The 24473-nt window shown below is 35.6% G+C and overlaps 1 protein-coding gene across 1 annotated transcript in view; it reads right to left on the bottom strand.

Annotated features, from left to right (window-relative positions):
- Radx (RPA1 related single stranded DNA binding protein, X-linked) overlaps positions 1 to 24473 on the bottom strand; it is a 70080-nt gene that overhangs the window by 37342 nt on the left and 8265 nt on the right. Inside the window, exons 2-10 of the mRNA XM_059250824.1 lie at positions 21965 to 22107; positions 18737 to 18929; positions 11534 to 11642; positions 11246 to 11337; positions 11018 to 11140; positions 5419 to 5523; positions 3797 to 3958; positions 2649 to 2809; positions 1774 to 1940 (exon numbers count right to left, since the gene is read on the bottom strand). Coding sequence (XP_059106807.1) covers positions 1774 to 1940; positions 2649 to 2809; positions 3797 to 3958; positions 5419 to 5523; positions 11018 to 11140; positions 11246 to 11337; positions 11534 to 11642; positions 18737 to 18929; positions 21965 to 22107 — 1255 coding nt within the window. The remainder of the gene's footprint in view (positions 1 to 1773; positions 1941 to 2648; positions 2810 to 3796; positions 3959 to 5418; positions 5524 to 11017; positions 11141 to 11245; positions 11338 to 11533; positions 11643 to 18736; positions 18930 to 21964; positions 22108 to 24473) is intronic.

Below are 24473 nucleotides of genomic sequence, written 5' to 3'. Positions count from 1 at the left end.
ATGAACACATTGATAGACAGGCATAGGCCCTCCCTAGGGGAACGCCAACTACTATTATACTGATAAATGAAATGTCCAAATACCCATAGATCAATGTATCTCTCAACTCTTATCATAGAAGCTTCTATTTGCTAACACAGAGTTGTATAACTGGTCACATTGCAGAGAAAAAGAAACTACAGAATATTCAATCCTAAATGGAACATATATAACACAGTCTCTCCCAAGGCTCAGGGATAACTACAGAAGAAGGATGGAAAGTTGTAGGAGCCACAGGCAGTAGATGGCTAAAAGAAAGCAATATCTTCTGGACATAGCAAGGCACCTAAAAATATGAACTCATACTGGTTGCAACAGCATGTACAAAATGTGTGCAGTCCCAAATCATATCAAATCCCAGTATTGAGAGAGGAGTTGGACACACAATCCCATTCCTAACTATGGAGCTACTGACAATTGTTAGATGCTGGGAGGAGAGACAGTCTCTAAGTGTGGAGCCTGGTATGTTGATCAATCTTGAGAGGAAGACCACACATCCAAGAATATTTGGGCAGCACAAAATTGTCTCGAAGGATTTTTTTTTAAAGGATACAAGATTGGATGGATATAGATGTTGGGAGTAGACCTGGGAAGAGTTGGAGGAGGGGTGTGAATATGATCAAAATATGTATCAAACTTAAGAACTAATTTTAAATAGAACATAGTATGTATAAAAATACCATAGTAAAATCCATTACTTTGTATTATAATTAGCATTTAAAAGCAATAAAATAAGTAAGTAGATTCACATGAAAAGAAGGAAAGGCAAGAATGATCCTGATGAGGAGTGAAGCTACCTTAGTAGGCCTGGAAGACACAGCATTGATCCAGACAATATATCTGAATACCTTGAAAATCATATCGAATTTTCTATACTAAGTTTTGAACTCCCCTTTTCATTCTAGTTTCTCTTTTTTAGAATGGGAAGGTTTATGCTAGTCCTGTCTCACCACTGTACTCTGGATGTACAACATGTCTCATTTAGCAGTTAATAGTTGAATAATTTTCACCAGGATGACTCACCTGGATTTTCTTTACGTTGAGATTGTGAACTAGAGTTGAAGACTTTTATGGATTATTGTGATAAAGTAAATGTTTTCATGTGCCAAGAACATGGATTTAGAGAGAGATGGGCAGCAGGAAAATGTGAGTTATGAACTGTAAATCTGCTCTATTCATATGATGGAAGTTCTGAGTACATCAGAGCAAGACCTACCTTGGAAATAGAGTAATTACAGAAGTGATTAGTTAAGGTGAGTTCATAGCCTTACACAGTACTTCATGTCTGTAATTCCAGCACACGAGGCTAAATAAAGCAAGAGGTCACAGGCCAGCCTGACCTACATAATGAGATATTATCTAAAGAAAAGATGAATTTGTACTGGAATAAATTGTTTCCCCAATCCAATATGAATGGTGTCCTTATGAAGAAGGAAAATTGGGGGGGCTGGAGAGGTAGCTCAGCGGTTTAGAGCATTTGCTCTTACAGAGGACCTGGGTTTGGTTCTCAGCTCCCATATGGTACCTCACAACTATCTGTAACTCCAGTTCCAAGGGATCTGGCCTCCATGAGCACCAAGTAAGCAAGTGGTACACATACATACAGGTAAAAGATTCATACATAGAAAATAAAGTAAATCTAATTTTTTAAAGGTGGAAAATTGGACAGTCAGGCACAGTAGAGAACTCCTTGTGAAAATGAAGGTATATATGTATACAATGCAAATGACTTACGGATTACCACATGGGCCTTGAATAACTTTTCTTTTGGCAAAGATACTGAAAACCACAGTTGTAGATTGAGATTCCACTGGCCTGTCATCTTGAGGTCTTTTACTACCTCTTTCATGATGATGACATTCTCTTCTAGCTGCTTCAGACGTTGAGGGCTGGCTATCATCCTAAAACCAATAGTTAGACAAAATGTTTTAAAACAAACTCACAAAATAATTTCTCTTCTAAAAAACTATACTGACTTGCATACATTGAAGAGTTAAGCAGAATGTTGTAATCATATTGCTTTTATACAGATGATTAAATTTAATCTACTTAGTATTCAGTTTAAAGAAGATAAAAGTTCTCTTATTCTATTATAATTGATTAAATGATTATTTCCACATATATAATAATACTCCTAGACATAGCTTTAAAAAAGGTGAACTAACAGGAAAAATGAACTCTTGATGATATGAACATTCCGTATCAGTCTCTTCTAGTAGACCATTTCTCTTATGAATTATTGCTATGTCTTAAAGAACATGGGTAAAGCTACCTCTACAGATAGGGAAGTGAACTATTCCTCATGGAGTTTTCCTGTTACTCTAGCCTAAAATAAGTTAACATAACAATTATTCACATATTCCACCTAGCCATTAAAGACATACACACTAGACTTGAATCGTCTAGAAAAGAGATAGTATCTGATCCCTTAAGAAATGCAAAGGCTTGTTGTCCCTTGTCCCAAAATGACAGAAAAAGGAAACAAAATAGGAACAAAAACTCAAATATTTTTCTCTCAGATTACAACTAAGAGTTAATACATAAGGTACCAATGGTCATTATGATCATTGTGCTGTCAGAGATGTACTAGGAGTCCTCTGGCACCATACCGGAAGTGTTTCTGATGCCGGGGCACTTTCAGCTGAATGGTTATGGGGGATGTACTTTATAGCAGTAATTATCCCCTGAATTGCAATGCGCTTTTGTTCCCTATACTGCAAGTCTTCAATCACCTTCCTCACTTCACTTATAGCTGTCAAGAGCGACTCAGCTGCAAAAGAACAAGTCCCAAGAAATTGTAAGTTTGAAAGAGATGTGATTAAAAATAAAAATTAGATTTTGACATAGTTTTACAATGTAAACCTGCCATATTAACTTAATTTTGTGAAACTTTGTGTTTATATTTGGTATCCTCTTAGGTATTTTTGATAAAAAATAGGCAAAATACATGTATTAGTCCAATTGTGATATAGGTTTCTAGTCTGGTCTTTGTTTGTAATAGAAATTTTACATACTGATTATAATTTATAGATCATATTTCAAACTATAAATTATTGGTTAGTCACTGATCAGAAAAACACATTTTCACTATTTCAATCATATTCAAAATATTGCTAACATAGGACACCAAGAGGATAGCAACATATAGATGATAACTCAGCATTTCAATGTTTATTTTCTCCCAAACATGCAATTATCTCCAGCTTTAAAAAAGAACATACACATTTTAAATTCTTTAACTGCCCTATACTAATTCTACCTAAAAGGAAATGAATGTTAATCTTCTCACCACTAATTCAATTCCAAATTCAGTACCCCCATTTACTTTAGTATCACTTTTTATTTAAAATCAATACTAAATCATGTTATATATAAGAGAAACATCACATAGCCATCAACATCTGGATATCAGATTGTGTAGTACTTCATTTAGATTAACATTGTTCTTCCTACGTAATTTAATACAAGTTGAGATTTCCATTGTCAGAGCTCATCTTAATGACATTAAATCTAGATATTATCCCCATGTTAGTCTTCCATCTTCTACACTCTCTCTTTGCTTTTTAGTCTAATAAAATAAAGACATTAGCCTTTCAGAGACGTAACTATATTTTATATCCACATTTGGACAGAATTATTCACTATGGTTTGATACGCATAGGCTCACTCCTGTAAGAGATGGGAATATACATGACTAACTGAAATAACATACTAAACTTGTAGCGTTAAATAGAGGAACTGGCAATTATAACCGTACCTTTACTTAAGCGACTATACTTGGAAAATGTCTCTGGCACTGGTGGATAAGGGTAATATCCACCAATAACAGTGCTCTTTACTTCCGAATCAGTCTTTGTTTTAATCCATCGAATAAAATTTTTTACCTTGGTGTCAGATGTATATGGCTGGCCTCTATGACCTACTCGTAAGAAGGGAGAAATGCAAATAAAGCAAACAATAAAAAAGAAAAAGAAAAAGGTCACTGATACATTGAGTGGACTTTTTGTGAAAAAATTAACATTAAAACAGTCTCTCATTTTATATAAAAAAGCAATTTTACTGTGTAGCACATAGCAATTTTATTTATCTACTATGTAGCATATAATTACCCAATGACAGTAAACACATCCTAAGAAAATCAGGCATATCAGAGCTCAACCGGATTTAAAATTAAAACTGTCTATATGATAATAAAAATCACAGGGGAAAACCTCCAAACTCTATTCTAAATGGTTGGTATCCTCTGAAAAGCTGTTTTATTTTTTAATAACTTATTAACTTGATAGTATGGTGTAATCTAAGAACTAAAATACACATGGACATAGTTTGGGGTTTAAATTCATGTTCTTAAGGCAGACTTAAAAGTGGCACATTTATATCAGACATTGTGAATATTTACAAAATATTGATAAAGACATGCTATATATTTCATAAAACTCTTGACAAATTTCTTAATTATCAGCATGGTAGTATTCTGGTAAGTACTTCATTCTATACTATTCTTTCATCTGGAAATTTTGATCTTATTGGTTTTAAGGAGAAAATAATGTGCTTCTGTTCCTTAGCATTTATGAGTGATTGATTCTACCCATGACCCTTACATATACAAAAATCTATAGATGTTCAAGTTCCTCATATAATATGGCATACTATATGGATATAACTAATGCACATCCTCCTGGATAATTTTCATAAGCTCTGGACTACTTCTATTGCTCAGAACATTACAAAAGCACACAAATTATTGTTATATTGCTCAAGGAATAATGACAAGAATGAAATTTGTACATTTTTGGCATATATATATATATGTATATATTTCTCCAAATACTTGTGACATGATGTTGTATCAGTTTAAAGTTGTGTAACCCACATATATAGAGGGCCCAATTTATTTGTAGACAAATAATGAGTCTTTGTCATATAAATTAAATGTGAGATTTAGGACCAAATTTTGACCCACATATTTATTTGGTACAGTGTAAAAATAATGTTAACTGCACACTTCTTTGGTTTTTTGGCTAAGACCAAGTGTGAAAATCATGTTGACTCTACATTGTGGTACTAAGCCTAACAGTCTTCAATATAGCAAGCAATTTTTCTATTTCCTATATAAAGTAGTAATCAAAGTTAATAAAATGACAGAAATGCAATTTTTCAATGAGCCATGAAACCATTTCTTACCAGCAGTAATATAGAGGTAATCTATTTCATAAGCCCAATACTGTTTATTAAAATATTTTTACAGTCATAATGATGTCAAAATAAGCTACCCTGAAATTGAATGTTATACACTAGAAGTTAATATATGCTAAATGGTTCTAGTGAAAAGACAGTATACTACATTTCCAATAAAAGAGATATAAAGAAGGTACTCACCAGTAATAAACACTCGGCTCTCATTTGTAGTGGTGAGGTAAAGCAGTTTAGGTACTTGACTGTTATTTCTAACAACTCTCAACTGGGTACAAATAAAATTTTTCACTGTAGAAAATGAAAAACACGTGTGAAATTGCATTTGCATTTCAAAGAGGAGGATCTATTGGGAATTCTTCCCAAGTCGTAACAAAGGCAGACATAAGAAAGAACTTTTCTTAAGATGCCAATTCAGATTTACTAGGTAAATTTACTAGTGTCAACTCCATCTGAGAAGCTGCCTTTCTAATAAGTTACCAGGTATTCTCTTGCTGCCTGTCTTTTGATCAAACAGGGATCTGACACTACCTAGTATGTTTTTTTATTTTTTTGTCTTTTTTTAACCAGAGGTCTTTCCTTTGGAAAGTACAAGGACTGCATGTAAATAAAGCAAGTTGCTTATTATGTAAGAGTCATTCTAGTTGGAAACATCAGTGTGAGTAGTTATTTTCTACTGGGAAAGAAAACTTAGTTTCCTCATAATACTTCCATTGATTTACTCAATACAACACTGAACCCTGGTTACTTGAAATCCTTCCACCAGAGAGGGATATACAGTATTTGTATTTGTTTATATGGATGATTTCTCAGTCACCTTAATTAAATATCAAGACTCAGTGATGGGGTTTATATGACTTGTTTAGTTTCTGCTCATCTTGCTAAACTACTTGATAGGTTACAAATGTTATTATAATGAGATTACAACGTCTTCAGACCTTAACTACTTTTAAAACTATCATTTTTTTAAACTACCTATTACATTATTCTGTCCCTGTGAACCTGCAGTCCACACCAGCTAGGGAATCAGGTAAGCAATCTTCATTCTTCCTTCTCCAAGACAAAGTAGGATAGCCCTTCAGAAAATCCTGCTTCACAGATAAGTCTATCAGATATTCTAGGCCTGTAGGCCAAAGATGGATGCCCCAACATTGTAGAAAAACTTTGGGTGACTGTCCAGGCAGCCAGCTGTTTCTGTCATTTCTCACATTTTTTTGAAGTCACTTGCTTGCACCTCCTCCTTACTCAGGTAATATTATTTCCTTCTTGGGTCTCTGATGGAGTTAAAGACCAGATAGTTATAGTTTTCCTTGTTAACAAATTCAGAAAAGAAATTCACTAAAGAGATATAAAGTATATACGGTTGAAAGATATTAAAAGATAGTTTTGGTAATGCAAATTAGAATAGAAAGTGAATTAGGTACAACCTTTTGGATTCACCAAGCTAGGATAGATATGGAGTATTTTCTATGAATTTGTCAATTGTTAATGGACTAGATATTGTTGATATATTTATTGCCTGTATATATTGTATATAGTTATTATACTTATTATATATCATTTCTCTTATATTAGTTATAAACTACTTTTTATTTTAGACAAAAATGAGATGTGATACTTTGTTTTTGATATAACAAATAAAGCTTGCCTGAAGATCAGAGTGTGGAGCTAAGCCACTAGTTAGTCATAGAGGCCAGGCAGTGGTGGCACACACCTTTGATCCCAGCACTTGTGATCTCACACACTAGGGAGGTAGAGACAAGAAGTGATATGGCTGGGCAGAAAGAGGAATATAAGGCATGAGGAGATAGGAGTTCAGCCTCCTTTTAGGCTGAGGATTCCTAGAGGTAAGAAATCTTTCTAGTGGCTGGCTGCTCTGTTACTCTGATCTTTCAGCTGTCACCCTGATATCTGACTCTGGGATTTTATTAAGACCAATTAGGATTTGTGCTATATAGAGTTGTTAGCTAGTGTGGTAATTTGAATGTAATTGGCCCCCATAAGCTGATAGGGAATGGCACTACTTGGAGGTGTGGCTTTGCTGGAGTAGGTGTGGCCTTGTTGGAGGAAGTGTGTCACTGTGGAAACTTGCTTTGAGGTCTCATATATGCTCAAGATACTGTCCAGTGTCTCAGATCACTTTCTGTTGCCTACAAGTCAAGATGTATTAACTCTCAGCTCCTTCACCAGCAACATGTCTACCTGCATATTTTGCCATGATGATAATGGACTAAACCTCTGAAACTGTAAGCCAGCCCCAATTAAATGTTTTCCTTTATAAGAGTTGCTGTTAGCCGGGTGGTGGTGGTGTGCTGTGGGATGGTCTGTATGTCAAGTGTGTTGCTGATTGGTCAATAAATAAATCACTGATTGGCCAGTGGCCAGGCAGGAAGTATAGGCGGGACAAGGAGGAGAATAAAGCTGGGAAGTGGAAGGCTGAGTCAGAGACACTGCCAGCCGCCACCAGGACAAGCAGCATGTGAAGATGCCGGTAAGCCACGAGCCATGTGGCAGGGTATAGATTTGTGGAAATGGATTAATTTAAGCTATAAGAACAGTTAGCAAGAAGCCTGCCACGGCCATACAGTTTGTAAGCAATACAAGTCTCTGTGTTTACTTGTTTGGGTCTCAGCAGCTGTGGGACTGGCAGGTGAGAGAGATTTGTCCTGACTGTGGGCTAGGCAGGAAAACTCTGGCTACAGTGGTGCATGCCTTTAATCCCAACACTTGGGAGGCAGAGGCAGGTAGATCTCTGAGTTTGAGGCCAGCCTGGACTACAGAGCGAGTTCCAGGATAGGCTCCAAACCTACACAGAGAAATCCTGTCTCAAAAACAACAACAACAACAACAACAAAAACCCAACCAAGCCAAAAAAAAAAAAAAGAGTTGCTGTGTTCATGGTGTCTCTTCACAGCAATAAAAACCCTAACTAAGACAGCAGGTATTTTTCTCTTTTTGAAACAAAGTTTCATGTAATATGTAGCTTAGGTTGGCCTTAAAGTCCAATATATAACCAAGTTTAACCTTGAACTTTTGATCCTCCCACCTCCACCTAGGCATGTACGCTCAGAGGTTTGCCATTTCTTACAGTGGGCAAGATGCATGGGGAAGAGAATAAACTTAGATCTATGCTAAAAAACCTATACTGGGAGCCAAAGAACAGGTGCCCATTGGAAGAATTAAATAGTGGAGAGGAAGAGAGTGTCTAACCTCTAAAACAAAGGAAGAAAAAGTCCACAATTCAGTATGCAGATGGGGCCTAAATAATGGCCCAGTAATGAAACTATGACAATCAAGGAATGTTCTCTCTTTGTTTAAATGGGAAATACTTCTACACAAGAAATGAGAGTTTCTCAGTGCCTGATTATGAAGCTGTAAGACAAGGGGGAAATAGGATCAGTCTGAGTGCTGTGGAAGCAGAGACCAAGCAATGTAGTTAGTTATTCCTCCCCAGTTGGGACAAAGACCACATAATGTGAGAGAAATCATTATCCTTTCCTGATGGACCTGTTCATAAGAATCATTAGGGATACCTGGTTACCATTGGATAAGGTGCTGTCTAACTTTGGGTTTACTGCTGTGAAGAGACATCATGACCACAGCAACTCTTATAAATAAAAACATTTAATTGAGGTGGCTCGCTTACAGTTTTACAGAGGTTCAGTCCATTATTATCATGGTGGGGAGCATGGTGGCATGTAGGCAGAGGTGGTGCTGGAGCTGAGAGTCCTACATCTTGACTCAGAGGCAACAGGAAGTTGACTGACTGTCACACTGAGGGAAGCTTGAGACCTCAAAGCCTGCCCTCACAGTGACACACTTCCTCCAACAAGGTCACACCTCCTAATAGTGCCACTCCCTTTGGGGGCCATTCTCTTTCGAACCACCACAGGTGCCTATGGATACAACACATAGAAAAAATAGAACTGGAGAAAGTCGGGCATGTGAAGGGCAGTGTTTTGGTGCTCAGTTTACCAGGCCGTATAGCACTATGTTCAGAGCAGGGTTCAGAAGTTACTCCATCAGGGAACTTAGGAAAGTAAAAGGCTTTGTAGTGGCTCACTGAGCTCCTTTGTATCAGGTGATCTGCTGAACCTGAATGATTTAGACCAGCATGCAAACTGGGGTTATAAATGTGACAGCAATCAAGATGGAATGAGGAAAAGAAACAACAGACAATAGGGCCTGTCTGAGTCACTCAACACCCTTTAAAACAAATTCAGAATGGATCAAAGCCCTTAATGCAAGTCCTGAAACTCTGAAACTACTAAGGGAGAATACTTTAAGATGTAGGTACATGCAATTACTTTCTGAATGGGAGCCCAACAGCTTTGCAAATAATAGCCAGAATTGGCAAAGGGGACTGAATCCAATTTAAAAGCTTCTGCACAGCTAAGAAAACATCAGAATGGAGACAGTTTAAAATTCAAAGAAAATACTTGCCAGCTATTTTTCTGACAGACAAGTAGTATCTAGCATATATGAAAAACTAAAAAAATTACATGTCAAAGGAACAAGTAATCTGATCAATAAAGGGGGAAATTAATTGAGCATACACTTCTAAAAAGAAGTACAAACAGGGACCTGGGATGCAACTCAGTTGCTAGAGTGCTTGTCCAGTATTCAGGAATCCCTGGTTTTGAGTTCCTGAACCACATAAACTGGGATACACAAGACTCTTTTTAAAAAGAAAAAAACCCTACAAATGGTTAATAAATGCACAAGAAAGTATTCAACATTCTTAGCCATTAAGAAAATGCCATTAAAAAAACTACATTGAGATTTCATCTCAGCCCAGTCAGAGTGACTACAATCAAGAAATCAAAAACCATCGAATGCTGGCAAAGATGTAGAGCAAAAGTAAATTGTAAACACTGCCAGTCAGAACATAATTAGTCCAGAAACTATGGAAGTCAGTATAAAGGTTCCTTAAAATCCTGAAACAGAGCTACCTATGCTTCAGTCATAAAACTACTGGGTTGCCATCTGAAGGAATCAAAGGCAACATACAAGAGATGCCTGAATATTCATGCTTACTACTGTATCATTCATGATAGCCAAGATATATAGGATCAGCCTAGTTACCCATCAATGGGTTAAGTACAAGAAACTAATACATATATTTTTTTAGTCAGTCATGAAAAATGAAATCATGTTATTTTCAGGAAAATGGATAGAATTAGAGATTACCATGTTAATCTACATAAGCCAGACGAAGAAAGACATGAATCAGGTTTTCTGTCACTGGCAGAACCTACATTTTTAAAAACAGTAAGAAAGTAGGAAGCTCAGTATTTGGGAAAAGTAAGAGGACCAGTGAGATGTGGGAGGTGTGACGGGGAAAAGGGAGTAGTGCACTGTGATTTAAATCCTAAGATAAAGTTCCTGGATAGTTAAAAAAGTGATTCATATAGACTACTAAATATATCAACATGGGAAAGGTTTGAAATGGTTTTCGATCATTTGTGTTTTTATCTCATTGTCATGCCACTTCTCCAAGTCAGATCACTCTCCCTTAAATGTCATTTTATATTTTCCTTTAGGTATATGAGTGTTTGGCTTGCATGTATTTATATGCATGTTTCGTGCTCACAGGAATCAGAAGAGAGCATCAAGTAACCTAGAACTGGAGCAATAGATGATTAGCAGCCACCATGGGTGCACTGAGGTCCTCTCAAGAGCAGGAAGTGCTCTTAACCACTGAGCCATCACTCCAGCCCCTATTTGACTACTTTTAAGTTCATACTGCTATTTCCAAAAATCAAACAATAAAAAGATTGAGTACTTGGGTAAATATTTTCAAAGACTTCTGGCTGAGATGTAGAAAACAGCTGCACTATAAATGGCTGCTCTGAAGTCCCGTCAACAATGTGAATCCAGCGATATGACCAAAAATCTTCACTGTTTTCTATGTGGATAGAACAGTAAAATAAATGAAGGTCATTGTATGTGTATGAACACAAGCCTCTTCACATTGCAACACTCATTAGCACTTTCAAATTTAAAAGCTCACCTCTCTTTTTTGACCGTTGCACCCTTCCCACAAAGGATAACACACCAACTACATCACAGATGCCTTTTTCTGGCATATCATCTAGTTCTGATCTGAGAAAACAAAATTGTTAAATTGATGTTATATCTTTAAACAGAGACAAAACATTCTTCAGTAATAACTCTGAAGATACCTATCTGAATAATTGATATAGCTTAATTTGGGGTAGATTTTGAATCTGATATAACTAATTACTTTCTGGTTACTAACATTTAAAGATTAAGATATTTTTATGAGGAACTATTTTACCTTGTAATAAAACGGTTAATTAGTTTTGGCAATTTCCATTCTGATTTCAAGTGCTTCTCTGAAATGATAACTATGTTAGTTGGAGGATCTCGAAGATACAGGCAGATCTCTGAAAAGAAATATATTACTTTAATATATTATTTTTATATCAAGAAATATGCATATACATAAATTACAAAGCAAAACCATCAACTGAATACTTTTAAAAGTTGTGTTTGAGACAGGGTTTCTCTGTGTAGCCCCGGCTGTCCTGGAACTCATTCTATAGACCAGGCTGGCCTCAAACTCACAGAGATCCACTTGCCTCTGCCTCCCAAATGCTTGGATTAAAGGTGTGTGCCACCACCATGTCCAGTTTAGACTGAACACTTTTGTCCCCACCATTAAACCCAAGATATAGACCAGTATCAGTGATCTGCCACCTACTTATAATATTGATTTTCTTCCCCAAAGTGCAACCATATCTTTTGCTTTGTGTATTAATGATTTCTTTCTTTTTTCTTTTTCTTTTTCTTTTCTTTTTTTCAAGACAGGGTTTCTCTGTGTAGTTTTGGAGCCTGTCTTGGAACTTGCTCTGTAGACCAGGCTGACCTCGAACTCACAGAGATCCACTTGCCTCTACCTCCTGAGTGCTGGGACTAAAGGCATGCGCCACCATCGCCCAGTATATTAATGTTTTCTTAATGTTAAAATATTTTATTATATATGTGGTCTTATCCACATGAAATTTGGTTTTACTTCTGAATAATTCCATGCATACACTTCTGGGACTAACTTTTCCATGCTATATAACATTGCTAAAATTTTTCCATCATTGGTTGAGTAGAGCACTTTAAATTTTTCTTTTTAGAGATATTATTATTTATTTATTTATTTTCATTTTTTGAAAAAATATTTGAGAATTTCATGGACTATATTTCCATTCCATTCTCCTCCTCCAACTCCTCTCATGTTCCCCTTTCAAATTCATGATCTCTTCTTTTTAATTATGTATGTATGTATAACTTGCTGAATCCAATTTGATACTGCACATATGTATATGTGTTTAAGGCTGACCATTTAGCTTTGGAAACCTACTGTGGGTCTTCTCCCTTTCTCAGCAGCCATTATTTGCCCATAACTAAGAGATTTTTCCCATGCATCCTGGCATGTCAACTAGTGTTATTATTATGCAGGTCTTATTTAGGTGAGCATATTACCTAATAATATCCAGATATGATAAACTACTACAATTTAGATGCCTATTATTGTATTGCTGTATTATCTCCATATTTTTAAACTTATAAAAGTTGTTATAAATATTTTTGTATGTATTCCTATGCACACAGATAAGGGTTTTTCTATGGTACTATAGGAAACCCTAAATTATACTATATATAAACATTTGACTTCATGGAACAGATTTCTCACAGCTCTAAAATTCTATGATTCCTAATCAAGTACACTTCTTCCAACCGAAAATACTTAGTACAATCATTTTACTATAGACTATGCAATGTGGTCTAGAAATCTCAAAATCTCAAAAGTGTTTATTATTTGGCTATTTCATGGAATATTACTTTTGGAAAAGAGGGCAGAAAGAGAATGGCAATATAGAAAGCTATATATACCAGTGGGGAATATATCCTTAGTTTTACAAGATTTGTTTCATTGTTATAAATTTACTTAGTCTTTTACAACAACTATACAGTTTTTCTCTAACTTGGGCCTTATACACAAGTACAAAAAAAAACAAGATAAATAATAAATAATCACAATATTTTGTCTAACAATATAAAACACACAAATAGCAGTGATGGTAGCAGAAGTCTCTAATCCCTTTACTAACCACCTCTCCCTGGCTGCATAACCCTCTCTATTTATTCTGCTCATAATACTTAGCTGTCCTATTTCTCATAATCCTTTTTATACTTTCTCCTCTCCACCCAATTATCCACTGTCTTGCCCTTTCTTTCAACAACTACATTTCTATTCATAACCTCTCCTTTTGCCTATCACATTTTTGCTATAGCCACTAAATTTTTCATTTTACTGTAATTTGTTATCTTACCTATCTGTCACCCACTGGGCTAATGTTTTAATGGTAGACTATTAATATATCATTTACAATTGTTTCTCATGTCTGTTCCCCTCATTAAATAGCATAAGATAGGTTCTCATAAAGATCATAGGTATACAGTCCTCAACTCTGTTGCAGATTAAAATGGACAGATAGATGCCTTGGTCTCAGAAAATTGAAACAGTATCTCTAGGGTAGGGGGATGGTTCCAGTGGTTTTTAAAAAAACTCTTTGACTTTAATATACAGCCAGAGCTGAGATATATGAAACATAAAGCCTAGACAAACTGTAATTTGCAGTTAGCCGCTCATTTTTATAAATTAAAAATTTACAGCTACACAATAATACTCGTTCATTTACATATTAACTATGGCTGCCTCCACTTACCACAGGCAAAGTTGAGTGGCTAAAGTGTAAACCCTATGGCTAGCTGAGACTAAATTATTTATTTTCTGGAATTTTACCTCAAGAATGTATTGATCTCTGATAAAGAATGAAAAAATAAATAGTCTACTACTAATCATAATTATGTGGGAAACAGGGACAGCTACTACATTAATACGAAGTAAAATATATTTTAAAGACTAAAAGGGCATATTTAAAATATATTATCATCAAGGGTTGCTATCACTTTAAAATAATTAAGTATTTGCATTTACATATTTGAAGGCACAAATATCTTTTTGTATTTTCAAGAACAGTTTTCCATCATGAAATGTGGGCTTGTGGTTGTGTTCTGCTTCAGCGTTAATTTTTTACAGTGGCTGCTTATTTACTGACTATGGGCTGTCTTACTGTCCTAGTTTTCATGTGATTTTTTTTAAGGCTCAGAAGTAACTACTAGATATACTTGTAGAGGTATCCACAGACATGTAAAAAGTATAATTTAAATTAAGTCTCCAGGTCTAGGTTACCTCATTCAGTATATTTTCTTTTTTATTCACAATTTTATTTTTTTTAATTCATTATTCTGTCATACAATACATCCAAATCACAGTTTCCCCTCCCTCCAATTCTCCCAGCCTCCCTCCACCTCCCCTCTCCTCTAGATCCACTCCTCCTCCTCCTCCTCCTCCTCCTCCTCCTCCATTTCCTTTCAGAAAAGAGCAGGCCTCCCAGGGATATCCATCCAACATGGCCTAACAAATTACAGTAAGACTAGGCTCAAACCTTAATATGAGGTCTAGGTTACCTCATTCAGTATATTTTCTTTTTTATTCACAATTTTATTTTTTTTAATTCATTATTCTGTCATACAATACATCCAAATCACAGTTTCCCCTCCCTCCAATTCTCCCAGCCTCCCTCCACCTCCCCTCTCCTCTAGATCCACTCCTCCTCCTCCTCCTCCTCCTCCTCCTCCTCCTCCTCCTCCTCTTCCTCCTCCTCCTCCATTTCCTTTCAGAAAAGAGCAGGCCTCCCAGGGATATCCATCCAACATGGCCTAACAAATTACAGTAAGACTAGGCTCAAACCTTAATATGAGGTCTGAGCTCTCTTATTTGTGGTTCATAGCTCTCAAACTTTAAATCTGAGCAAATAAACAGAAGTTACCACAGAATAAGAAGGGAATATGGTGGGGGCTGTGGATGAGAAGGAGCTCTAGAGACAGGGATAGTAGGGCACAGGTGCTATGAAAGGGGAAGAATGGGAAAACAGGGAGGGGACTTAAACTGTTAAGCTAGAGGAGAAACGGAGGGTAATATTGAGGGTGAGGGAGGAAGGAGAGATAAATAACACTAAAGATATTTGGAAAAGTCATAGGGAAACATATAATTTTATGAGCTTACTTAAAAAATGTATACTATATTAATGTATACACACACACACACAAGAGTTTAAATGGAGCCACAAGGGGTGATAATGCTTTCTTCAATAGCCACACACACACCACCACCACCACCACTAGCAGCAGCAACAACAACAATCAACAAAGTAAAAACAACAACAAACTAAAAACAACAAAGAACCAAGTAAAAACAACAAAAACAACAAATAACAAAATAAAAACAAAACAAAATGGTGCCAGGCACAGGAAACCTCCATCTGAGTTTTGGCCAGGAAAGTCCAACATAATTTCAAATTGTATTCTAAATACTTACCCATATACCTATAGATGATTGTAGCATTCACTCTTTCTTTTAGAACAGATAGAAACTATTACAGACAGACACAACTGGTCAAAATAATAAGTAATTGTAGGTGCCTAGTTCCAGTAGATTGTATCCACAACACAACTCATGCATCTAAGGCTCAGGGAACGATGAGGAAGAGGGGGCAGGCAGATTGTAAGAGCCAGAGAACCAAGAGGACTACTGCTCAATAATATCTTGTAGACATGACAGAGAAGATCCAAATATGAGCTCTCAACAATATGGTTGTCCAAAGAAGACATGCATGACAACTGACATGCCAACATAGATGGGTATGTTTCATAATACCCCACCTTTAATTAAAGAGCTAAAGGCAATAAATGACTGCTGAGAGAGAGAAGCAGTTTTCTGCAGCTGTTATAGGTTATCTCATCTAAACTAGTCAGCCCTAAACACATATAGATACAAGCAACAGTAAATGGAAATACACACACACACACACACACACACACACACACGCACATACATGTTCTATAATTGTTAAATAAATGTGTATTCATTATTATTTATATGTGTACATATGTATATAACAATAATAACTGGATAAGGGTCGTGAAGTTGAGAAAGAGAACACAGGAGGAGTTAGAGGAAGGAAAGGGAGAGGTACGTACAGTAATCAAGTATGAAATTCTCAAAAAAATTCTAATTTAAAAATAACTCTAGTCTATAAAAACTGTAATCTAGTGCAAGGAACTCTGGGCTGGATATCAAGAGCATTTGGTAATTCACTACTGTCATAAAGACATTTACCATATCTGCTATTGACTAAGAGTGCCCCATTCCACTAAAGCAATTTTGTCACTTGGATATGTCAGATTAAGGAATATAATTTATAATTTCCTAGGTGTAATAGTGTATCCTGTCAATTATTAACAGCTTCTTCTGGCAAACTTTTGTTGTATTTCCACAAATAATCTCCAATGTATCTAAAAATTTATTTTTCATCTTTTCTATGGTAACTGTTTAGTGATATAAAGGACTAAGTGTGCAAACTATTTAGGTAATAATCTCTTCCTAGCAAGAGTTAAACAATTTCTGCAAAATAGTTAAGATTTTACACTTGATCTTAGCCAAAAGGCTGAGAAGTGATAAGATTCTAATAAAGAAACATGGAGTTATTCCCAAATAGACACATACTTTATAAAGCAATTAACATCTGCTCCTGCTACCTTTCTCTGAATAAGTTTAATTAGTTGAGAAATTAAGAATACACGGAAATACAAGTTCAGAATAAATTATAATAAGCCATCAATAATATTTAAAATTTGATTGAGGTTAGGCAAAATTCTAAAAAAAGACTAAATCTCCAAAAATACGTGCATATCTAATAATTATAAAATTTGCTAAATGAATGCCTCTAAAATATTTGGGAAAACTGGTTACCAAAGCTTTGACTACAATACTAATTAGAAAAATATCTGTTCTGGGTGTCAGAGCACTCGGGAAGCTGAAGCAGTGGGACTGCCATAGGTTTCATGCAAGGATGGCCTGCACAGTGATTTCCATGAGAGCTTGGGTTTCAGAGTCAGACCTTGTTTTAAACAATAGCAAAATCCTTTCAATATTAGAGCAATTGGCAACATTTGAATATTAATGAAAGGTTACATAATAATGTGCTAAAGTTGTTTCCTGATTTTTATAATTGCACTGTGATTGTGCGTGCAATGGAATGGATTTTTTTGTTTGTTTGTTTGTTTTTTTTTTCTGAAACAAGGGCTTTCCACAGAGCAAGGCTGGCCTTGAACATGAAGTCCTCCTGCCTTATCCTCTCAAGAGATGGGATTATAAGGGTGCAGTAGCACAGATGGCTAGAATATTCTTGATCTTCAGAAAGACTTATTATTAGTAAATGGTTAAGGATGAAAAGCTATGCAATGATGTATGTTGGCTGTTACTGTCTCCCAAATGAAAGCGTGTGTGTATGTGTAGAGAAAGAATTAGAAAGCAAAAATAAAACTAAAAAAATATTTGATGAATAAAGTAATGTGGGAATTCTTTATAATATTCATTCAACTATAATGTAATTTTGAAATTATTTCAAAGTGAAAAGTTAACTTTACATGTGTAGGAACTACATGTTATTTTCTCTTTCCTTCAGTTTTGTTTCAAGTAATACAGTTACAAAAATGTAATTTAAAGATTATAAATGTTATCTCAATCCATTTGCCTTTTCCATGCTTCCGTGAGATAAATACTGCCTCAGTGTTTGCTATTAGCTTGAAATGTTTATTCATTGCACATATGTATCTATATCTATAAAGACTATGTAGTTACATTTATATATTACTACATTTTGTAATATCTTATAACATCTTTATAACATTTCACAGTATCATTCATACTTTCTAGGTTTATACATGTTTATCTATTATATAAAAAGTAAAGGCATTAAATGATAAAATAAAGTAAACAAGGGCCAGAAACATGGCTCAGTGGGTTGAGAGCACTTGCTGGATAAACCTAATCATTTGAGTTTGATCCTCAGATCACAAGGTGGATGGAAAGCACAGACTCCCAAAGTGTTGTCCTCTGACTGCTATAAGTACATACAAACACACACACACATACACACACACACACACACACACACACACACACAGGCTCATATATACACACACAATAAAAATATTTTTAATTTAATAAAAATTCTTTCAGCATAAATATTCCGTACTTAATAACAACTATAAAATGTACTCAAGTGATTAACTTTAAATATTAAACACCCAAAATAAATAAGACCAAATTTAAGTATATCCTAAATGGAACTCATTCTTTGGTCAACAATAAAAGTCTCAGATAATCTTTCTTAATAAATGCACTAATAAATTAATCCATTTATTACTTTACTAATTGCTTGAATTTTATAAAGGGATTTAAGTTTTTCAGTTCCTAATAGCTTCAGTAATTTTTACAGACTTTTGCCTGAAATGACACTCTGCAAATTCATATAAGCAAGATAGCCATGATAGAACGATTAACTGAATACTTAACCCATTGTAGAAATTAGTTTCATCTGTGGATCCACAGGGTCAGGCTGTATTCTGAATGGGTAGCTCTTCTTCACAGAATAATCTTGAAGCAGAAGAACCAAGCCCACTCTCAAACTTTTATACCACTCTGGACACATAGCATTCCACATAATCACTGACACTATGCCGGAATTGTCAGCAACTTCCAAATAGGTCTAGAAAGAGAGTGAAAGCATATACACATTTGCTCTTTTTATCTATATGGGTGTGACACAAGGTATTATCTGTGAAAATTTATAGTGACAGAAAAATAACACTTTACTTTTTATTCATAACGACTCAGTTATTAACGCTGTTAAGATTGCTAAGTGAAAAGAGAGACTGCTAAGTGAAAAGAGATACTGGAAATTGGCGATATAGTACTGACTTACTGTGTGATGATAAACTTTTTAGTTACGTTTACTTTTCCCATAATGCTTAACCTAGTACCATTCACCAAGAGAATTAGATAAGTCTCAAATTGTGAAGATCTTCATAGCATGGCTGAAGGACCTTGGTATTTATTCATTTATCCTATAACACTTTAGATAGACATTGAGTAGACATAATCCAATCAATGCTCTTATGACATTAATTTACTTATACTGGTATCTTAGAATTTGGTATAAATGGCATGGGGATTATTTCTGTTATACTATTTGGCAGAAGGCAATACTAATGCCAACATCGTTATTGTTTAATCTGGGTATAGTTGAATAAATATTTTGCAATGTAAAGTATGTTCTCCGTTTTAAAATATAAAGATGGAAAACATTGGTTATATCTAAAGAACAATACCTCAAGTTTTCTCTAGCTTTTAAAATTGATTTTCAAATGATGTTACATACTAAGATTCCTTTTCTTACCATTAACAATAAATTTTGGCAATTCATTCCTTCAGTGATTAAATATGGATCAAATCTATATTATCCTCCAGATATTCTGTTAGGCACTGAGTAGGATAAATGGCTGAATCAGACACTATCCCTAATAATAGCTAAAATGGAGGACTTGGTATGTGCCTAAAACAGTTAAGTCATTTACTCATATTAAGAAATACCAGCTCTGTAAGATATTTATAATCAGCACCTCCATTTTGCTGATTAGAAAACTGAGGCTTTAAGAAGACAAATAACTAATGCTATAAAATCCTGAGAGAGCTGAGACTAGAAACCAGTTTATCTGAATATGAAGCTATATGACATACACAGTTGCATGCAATATAACACATATACATATACATATGTGTGTAATACATGATAGCTATGTGTATATGGGATTTAAATATAAAATTTTAAGCATGACATACACACAACCAAGAGAGGGGATAACACCATTTTAACAGTAGATATTCTCAGTGGTAAAATCTTGGATAATATTATTCTCTTAATATATCTTCCTATGTTTTCTCTTAATTCCCATCAATAAGTATACACGACTTTTACAAACCAGTTAATAAAATACCTAAACTAGCTCTTGATACATGAGGAACTGTGGTGTAACTTTTTTTTAAAGCAGAACATAAATATCAAGAAAATAGATATATGAACATAAAAAGCAGTATATGGCACAGAGTCAAGTTAGTAGAAAAGTATAGGGGTAGACTGACAATTAGAAAGTTCCTAGTAAATGACGAGCTGAAGAAAAGGCCAACTAATTATGTTGAGAAGCAAATGGAAGGCAAGAAAGAGAAAACATCTTCAAGATGTTCACCCAAAGAGGATAGAAATGGTCCAGGGATATTTTTTCCTTTACTAAATTGTTTTCCTTTAAAAATATTTAACTAGAGACTAGTTACATGCTAGTGCAGAGAAGAAAAGATTAAAGACAAAGAAAAAAAAGTGTGAAAGAGACCAGCTGGATGAGGAATCTAAAGTGCATATCTACCTCTGCTTCATACTTAACAGAATTTTTTTCCCTTTGAAAATACATTTTGGTTAGGCAGTGGTGGCTCATGCCTTTAATCCTAGCACTTGGGAGGCAGAGGCAAGCAGATCTCAGTGAGTTCAAGGCCAGCCTGGTCTACAAAGTGAGTTAGTTCTAGGACAGCCAGGACTGTTACACAGAGAAACCCTGTCTCAAAAAAACAAAAAACAAAAATGAAATACATTTTGAGGTGCTGGGAACTGAAATGCTAGGCAAGTGCTCTAACATTGAGCTATATGCCAAATCCCAAAGAATTTTTAGTAGAAAAATCACAGAAAAATATTTTGGTTTTCCACCTTCTGGTTCCTAAAAGAATTTCAATGAAATGATTCCTAATGATATTCTGCTATACTCATAGACAGGTGCCTAGCCCAATTGACATCAGAACGGCATTGTCCAGCAACTGATTGGAGCAGATGCAGACACAGCCAAACACTAGACAGATCCAGCAGGAATCCTGCAGACAGTAGGGGAGGAAGGACTGTAGGAGCCAGAGGGGTCCAGGACACCATGAGAACGTGGTCCACATAATCAACTAACCAGGGCTCATGGGGTCTCAGAGAGACTGAAGCAGTAACCACAGAGCCTTCATGTGTCTCAGCTAGGTATTCTACATATACGTCATGGTTATGTAGCTGGATGTTCTTGTGGGGACTCCTAACAGTGGGAGTGGGGGTTGTCTGTGACTCTTTTGCCTGCTCTTAAGACCCTTTTCTTCCTACTGTATTGCCTTGTCCACCCTTGATATGAGGGTTTGTGCCTACTCTTACTGTAACTTGTTAGGCCATGTTGGATGGATATCCCTGGGAGGCTGGCTCCTTTTTTTTAAAATGGGAAACAGAGGAGGAGTGGAACTGGGGGAAAGGGGAAGTTGAGGGTGGCTGAGAAGAGTGGAGTAAGGTGAAACTGTGGTCAACGTGTAATGTGTGAAAGAAGAAAAAGAAAAAATACTTTGAAGTAAAAAATCTGTGTGCATTTAAAATTATTAAATTGGCTGGGCGGTGGTGGCGCACGCCTTTAATCCCAGCACTCAGGAGGCAGAGGCAGGTGGATCTCTGAGTTCGAGGCCAGCCTGGTCTCCAAAGCGAGTTCCAGGAAAGGCACAAAGCTACACAGAGAAACCCTGTCTCGAAAAAAACAAACAAACAAAAAAAACAAAAAAAATTATTAAATTGAATCAGTGGAATGTAATTTAAACAAATGTATTTTGCCAATGGAGACTTAAGTATGCATGTTATAATCTATAAATTTAAATTAACATATATTATTTAAGCATTACTTGTACCTGATATGGCTCAATCAGCCTTTTATTAGGTTTCCCACAGTATCGCAGTTTTGATTTATGCAGGATCCTCACAAGCAAGGCAGGAAAATTCTTTCTATTATTCCAGGTCATTTCAAGATGAGAGAGAGAGATTATTTTGGTGTCTAGAATATAAAAAGATAAAAATTGTATTTATTGTGTCATCATAGTTTCAAAGATCCATTTTAATGTTAAAAATGGTAGCCAGACCATATCTAATGCAACTCCTTCTTGCAAGTCAGGTCTTTTTAAAAATTTTAAATTAGAGCCTGTCTACATAGTTCTCCCATATAAATTACATACAAAGAACAACTAAAGTGTTAGAGGATTTACCATATAGAACTAGATAAACACATAAAGTAAAACAGTGTTTCCTCTAATTTGCCTTCTACCACACCAAACAATTCATTACACTATGCAAATCTTGGATCTAAATTCATCTCTTGATATTTTCTTCCACTCAATTTTTCCTTTAATCAATACATTTAATTATCTTTAAAAAATTAAAAGTTGGGGCACTGGGAATGGTTCCATTGTTGAAACTCTTGCCTTACAAGTGCAAGGAACTGAGCTCAGTCACTGAAAGCCATGTTAAAATGGCAGCCTTTTGTAATCCCAGCACAGGGAAGGCAGAGGAAAGAGGTTTCTTGAGGCTCACCAGCCAGCCAATCTAGCCTAATTAGTGAGCTGAAAGTCAACAAGAGGCACCATCTCAAAGGAGGTGGACAGTCTTTCTGAGGATGACAAAATGGAAGGCAAGGACTCCACACACATGCCATGGTACATGCAAGCCTATGAGCCTACATTTTCAAACAAAGCATGTGCAGGCATGGGCACACAAACATGCACATGTGCAGAGGTATTTTTTATTTACTCAGTCTGTACTGAACTGGAACTCATGATACTCCTGCCTCATCAAAACAGGTGCTGAGATTACAGGCATGCACCAACTCTCACAGCAGATTAGAGAATTGTTTCTGACACATTTCTGTATGGCCCTCACTTCTGCCTCATGTGTACAGATTCCACCTTCTCCAAACATACCCTATATGGCACTGTTTTCTCACTTGCTCCTCCATTTCTGTAATGTCTTCATCTTAGATATATAGTGACTTCCTTCCTCCCCTCTCCAAATTTGGCTCAAAGGGCACTTCTCAGTGATATCCCTAACTACCCTACTGAAATCAACCCTTTATGTATTGGCCACTCACTCTGTTTTCCCATATAGCACTTACTATTTTCATATACACCATATAATTCATTTGAAACATTTTAATCTCCAGGTATGATTGAGATCAAAAACTGTTTAAAGGCTGTTCATCATCTTTAAGGATTAAATTGTAAATCTGATTTTAGTTTTCTACCATTAAAGGGGTTTTCATCTCCAATTCTCTCTACATTTTGTTTTCATAGCCCACAATATAAATTTTAAAACCTAAATTTGTACCACAACCTCTAGGTACTATACATATATCATAATATATTTGTTGAAATATACTCCATTTCCATTTATAGAATGTATTTGCTAGTCATTATTTTAGTAAGACAGTCACACTTATAATTTATTTTTAATAAGTTTAAGTATTATGTTTTAATCATTCCTGTAATGCATAAAAACAAACTTGGCAGTATATTAAGACACTATGGATACCAAATTCTCAAAATATATTACTAGCACAGACTCAGAGGCCCTAATAGTTAATATGATGTAATTAAGCAATTTCCTTTTCAATATAGTCAAATCACAGAAAAGTTTTGAATTATATGCAATGAACATGGAGTATTTGAGTAAGGCAGATGCATCTCCTCTATTTATAAGCTGAAATGAATTCAAGAGATACACGGTTTTCATTTAGCTGTGTTTAGACACCACTTGGCCAGTTGACAGCTTTCCAAGATTATATTTTTAACTTACAAAACTTTACAGAATATAGATAATTCTCAAACCTAACACATAATTATAGGCCAATTATAGATAATGAGTTATCTGTGTAAATTCATTGTAATACATATGCTTCATTATCAAAAAAGAATGAAAAGAACTTGGATACTGAATGCAAAATTTAGACAAACAATGGAACAGTTATTCTCAAAATTTTAAGTCTCAAGACCTGTTAACATTCTTAAAAATTAGTAAATACCTTTCATTGCAGGGGGAGGTTATTGGAGACAGGGTCTCTCTATGTAGCCCTGGATGGCCTGGATCTCACTAAGTAGTCCGGGCTGGCATCAAACTCGGAGATTCATTTGCCTCTGCTTCCCAAAGGTTCGGATAAAAGTCATGAGTTCCCATGCCTGGCCCAAAAGATATTAAATACCACCAGGCCATGGTGGTACATGCTTTTAATCCCAGCACTTGGGAGGCAGGCAGATCTCTGTGAGTTCAAGGCCAGTCTGGGCTACAGAGTGAGTTCCAGGAAAGGCTCCAAAGCTACACAAAGAAACCCTGTCTCAAAAAACCAAAAACCAAAAAAAAAAAAAGATATTAAAT

The sequence above is a fragment of the Peromyscus eremicus genome, chromosome X (assembly GCF_949786415.1).
Source record: "Peromyscus eremicus chromosome X, PerEre_H2_v1, whole genome shotgun sequence".
NCBI lineage: Eukaryota > Metazoa > Chordata > Mammalia > Rodentia > Cricetidae > Peromyscus > Peromyscus eremicus.
This window is presented reverse-complemented; position numbering and strand designations above follow the sequence as displayed.